The sequence below is a fragment of the Peromyscus eremicus genome, chromosome 7, assembly GCF_949786415.1.
Source record: "Peromyscus eremicus chromosome 7, PerEre_H2_v1, whole genome shotgun sequence".
In the NCBI taxonomy this organism is placed as follows: domain Eukaryota; kingdom Metazoa; phylum Chordata; class Mammalia; order Rodentia; family Cricetidae; genus Peromyscus; species Peromyscus eremicus.
In genome coordinates, this window is record NC_081422.1 from 57,666,882 (window position 1) to 57,670,918 (window position 4,037).

General features: G+C 55.7%; 1 protein-coding gene across 2 annotated transcripts in view; it reads right to left on the reverse strand.

The window, feature by feature from the left end:
• Positions 1-848: 848 nt before the first annotated feature.
• The window catches only part of Map2k5 (mitogen-activated protein kinase kinase 5), a 238,473-nt gene continuing 235,284 nt past the window's right edge, over positions 849-4,037 (reverse strand). The window contains exon 21 of one of the 2 annotated variants that reach the window (XM_059268067.1): positions 849-1,194. In XM_059268067.1, the coding sequence (XP_059124050.1) occupies positions 1,090-1,194 (105 nt within the window). In that variant the 3' untranslated portion in view covers positions 849-1,089. The remainder of the gene's footprint in view (positions 1,195-4,037) is intronic. The other variant, XM_059268066.1, reaches the window with a different exon arrangement.

The following is a 4,037-nucleotide window of genomic DNA, read 5'->3' on the forward strand; positions in this document are numbered from 1 at the left end:
GTCCACGAGCCTTGGCTCTGTCCCGAGTACTACCAAAAGTAGAGAAAACACCCTCAAACATGGATGGCGTAGAGGAAAGGAGGAGGGAGGCAGAGTGGAGAGCTGAGTCTAGTTCCCTCAGCACACTTGTGGGCACTGGGAAGGCTCTCACTGAGTGACAGAGAAGTGCAGAGAGAGCCATGGATGGCGACTGGAGTGTGTGTGTGGGCAGGTGGGGGTGACTCTTAGACCAGGTGGAAACTGGAAAGTGTGGGGGACAGCCACACTTCCTCCAGGTGGCTGCGGGATTACCTCAAGTGGCCATGAGTGGCCTGGGTCACAGGCAGTGCGAGGAAGCTGGTGGCGGAGGGGCTGGTGGCTGGCGTGGGAAGGGTTTTGACGGCCTCCGAATTCCTGCGCCTCACTCTTGGCGTCCAGCTTCCTCCTCTGCTGGCCCTGGCTTCCCCAGTGCTGGTGCTGGTTTGGTGCTGGGCCTGTAGCCAGCTCCCGACCAGGAGAGGACGACACCACAAGGCTTGGGTCTGGACCTGGACCTGGCCTCAGTACACCTTGCTGTGAGACTTCCTCTGAGCCCTGGTTTCTCATGTGACAACCGAGCTGAGAAAACACCGGGCCTCGACACTGAGCTACAGGACATGTACAGGATCTTGCCTGTACAGGTGTATGTACAGGTGCCCCTGGCAAATGGGGATGTGTATGACGGACTTGTGAAAACAAACCCGATCCAAAGCAGTAACACGTTTATACCATCAGTGCTGCCGAAGGGCCCGACCCTTTACAATGGACAGTAGGGAAACACAGGGGGGGAGGCCAGAGGAGGTGCCATCCTTATAACCCCATCACCCTCCCCCTACACCCTCTGCATCATCTCCACCTGCCATATTCATTATCCCCCCCTCCCCCCCTCCCCAGCGGTGAGGGGTTCAGCAGAGGCTGGCTCTCTTGAGGGCTCCCCTAGGTAGGGTAAGAGGTGAAAGCAGGAGGCTGGACCCAGTACAGCTCTTCCCAATCAGGCAGCAGACGGAGAGGGGTCATGGCTTGTTGTGTCCTTGGTGACTAGTCCTGGGTAGTCAGTGTCCTGCTGAGGCCTCACGGGGGCCCCTGCTGGCTCCGCCTCTCCTCTAGCGCTCTGCACACCCACATGGACACCACGGTGGAGTTTCCATCATTGAACTGCATGATGAACGGGTGACCCTGTGGGGAAGAGCAGTAGGTGTGACAGCAGTCTTCCAGGCTAGGTCCTTGGTGCTGAGGATGTGGCTCAGTTGGTAGGGTGCTTGCCTATCCTAATGCAAAGGCCTGGGTTTGATCCCCAGCACCACATAAACAAGATGTGCTGGTGTGTGGCTGTAATCCCAGAATTTGAGAGGCAGAGGTAGGGGGATCAGAAGTTCAAGCTCATCCACAGCTAGCCTGAACTACTTAAGACCTTGTTACAAAGAGACAGACAGACAAACAGAGGAAACAAAAAGAGAGTTAGGCATCTCTATGCATTCTAAGGTGTGTCCTAGCCTGGACCTGGTTTCTTTTTTCCTCAACCCCACATGGTAAGAAGGCAGGCTGGACTCTTGGAGACATCTCAACAGGTAGGCAGCCTGGACGACCCGCTTGATCTCTGGGACCCACGTGGTGTCAGTGGAGAACTGACTCTGGAAAGCTGCCCTCTGATCTACGTACAGGAAGCCAGGGAGCATCTGAGACCTTCTCTAGGAAACTTAAAGACACAGCTTGTCTTAACTCCATGCTCTGCCTGGTCCTTTCTCAGTTCAGTTTCATGCCATAGCTACTAGGCCGAGGCCTGGTCCCTGGGCGGCCAGCTTTCCGGTCCGTTCCTGTCCAGAGAGCAAAGGATCATCTCGTCAGAGGCCTTGTCGATCCCTGTTAGTTTCCCCCTCTGTCTCCTGCTCCCCTGGAAGTGAATCACAGTTGCCAATGAAGCATAGACACCCCGCTCCAGGAAGACATGGCTCGCAAGAGGAGTGCTCAGGCGTGTGAGGTTCAGGACAGAGGGCTGGACTTTGGAGGGCCCAGCTTTGTTTCCGTGTGGTCCATCTCCTGTTCCAACCTACTCAAGCCCACCGCCGGGCCAGGTTATATTTAGCTGGCATCCACCCCCTATTCTGATACATTTAAGATCACATTCCCAATCTCAGGGGTGTCTGGGGGCTTCCAGGGAGGGCCAGAAGCAATCACGGACAAGGCACAGGTCTGTCAGAGCCACAATAGGAACGAAACTGGGAAGCATTATTCCATTCACCAAGTAGCTTCCTTGACCAAAGACTTTCAGCAGAAACTTTGTAGCCTCCATGGGAAACAGGCCCTGGAGAGTTACAGTGAGTGAGCAGAAAGATGTGGGATCCCAGATGCCCACCCCAAGCTCCTGCCTCTCCCCTCCAGCTGCCTCTTTCCTGCTCCCTGGTTTTTTCTGAGCCTCTCTTGGACTCTGTCCCTGCTGGCTCACAGGGCTTTGAGCTACTTTCCAGTATACCTGGCTGTGACCCATGGCCCTGGCAAACAGCCAGGCCCTGGGAACATGCTCAGCATCTCAGTGCCCAGAAATAACTGCAACACATCTCCTGCCCCATGGCTAGGAAGTATATGGGTCTACTGTGTCCTGACTCCAGCATCTACCAGGATCTGTGGAGGACCAGGTGGAGCTTAGCAGTGGGAAGGAAGGAACACTACCCAGGCCTCTCCAGCCTGGCTGATTATGGGAAGAAAATGGTCTTTGGGAGCTTGTGCCCAGTTGAAGGCCTAGGGCTTTGCCTAAAGCCTAGCTGGGTACCCTATTATTCCTCATGGCACTCTGTGGAGGGGTCTCAGACATGGGCGTAGGGTCCCAAGAAAAGGGTGTTGAAGCCAGGCTGGTGGGGGACTGTGGGTGGCACAGGCCTGGGTGGAGGTGAAACAAGACACACTCCATTTTTGCTTTGCTGCTCATACTTGCCCAGCCCCTGCCTGCTTTCACGATGGCTGCCTAGATAGAGAACATTCTTCCTGAATTCCTGTGCATGTTCTTTTCTGGACTTGGGAGAGGCAACCTTGTGCCCTTCTGAAGCACAAAGACAGAAGCTATGCTCAGGAGGGTGGGCCCCTCCCCCCAAGCCCAGGGTAACACAGTGTCACTTTCTCAGAATGCCGGGTGACTTTGGGGCCATATGCTCCATCACGGTTATCATCTGTCTGAGAACAGGCAGAGTGGAACTGCAGGAGGGGAGTGGAGGCATCCCTCCTCAGTCCAGGAAGGGCTGGTGGCTGCGTGGTGGGCAGGCTGCCCAGGTGCCCCGTGAGAGTGGGGAAGTAGAGGGACCACCAAGTTGCTGGTCTCCTGGTTCTGTGGAGGCACCTGCCCTTTCCTGACCCCTGCCTGGGAGCTGACTTCCATCTACGTACCACTGATGAGGCGTGCCTTCCCCTTGGTGCTTATATCTACCTCACGAGAAAGGGACCCTGACAACAGGCTTTGTCCCCAGTCACTGCTGACTGCTTTCAGGCAGGCGGGAAAGGCAGATAAGGGGGTGACTTGCAGGAGAGACACATGCATGAAGCACGCCAGCAGCCCTGTCTGCGGGGCTTGGGAGCCTGGCAGGAGCTGGGCAGCATCTTGCTAGCTTCTTCCCCAGGCAGTAGGAACTCTCATTTGCTGCTCTCTCACAGGGGCAAATGTAACAACCGAACCGGGCAGGGGCTTATGTCTTCTGCAATGCATACTTGGTCACAGAGGATGAAGATGTGATGAAGGCAGAAGATCGGGGCTTGAAGAGGTAGGATGTGTCCAAAAGTGGGGCGGTGGAGTGAGCGGGAGGAGCCCACAACCACAGAGGTTAGCATCATCTGTCAGACACCCTCCAAAGAGCAGGAGGAGCAGGAGGAGGAGGAAGAAGAGGAGGAACAGGAGGAGCAGGAAGAGGAAGAAAGAAGAGGAGGAAGAGGAAGAAGAGGAGGAAGAGGAAGGGGAGGAGGGAGAAGATGAGGAACAGGAGGAGGAGGAAGAGGAGGAAGAGGAAGGGGAGGAGGAGCTGTATTGTCTGACATCC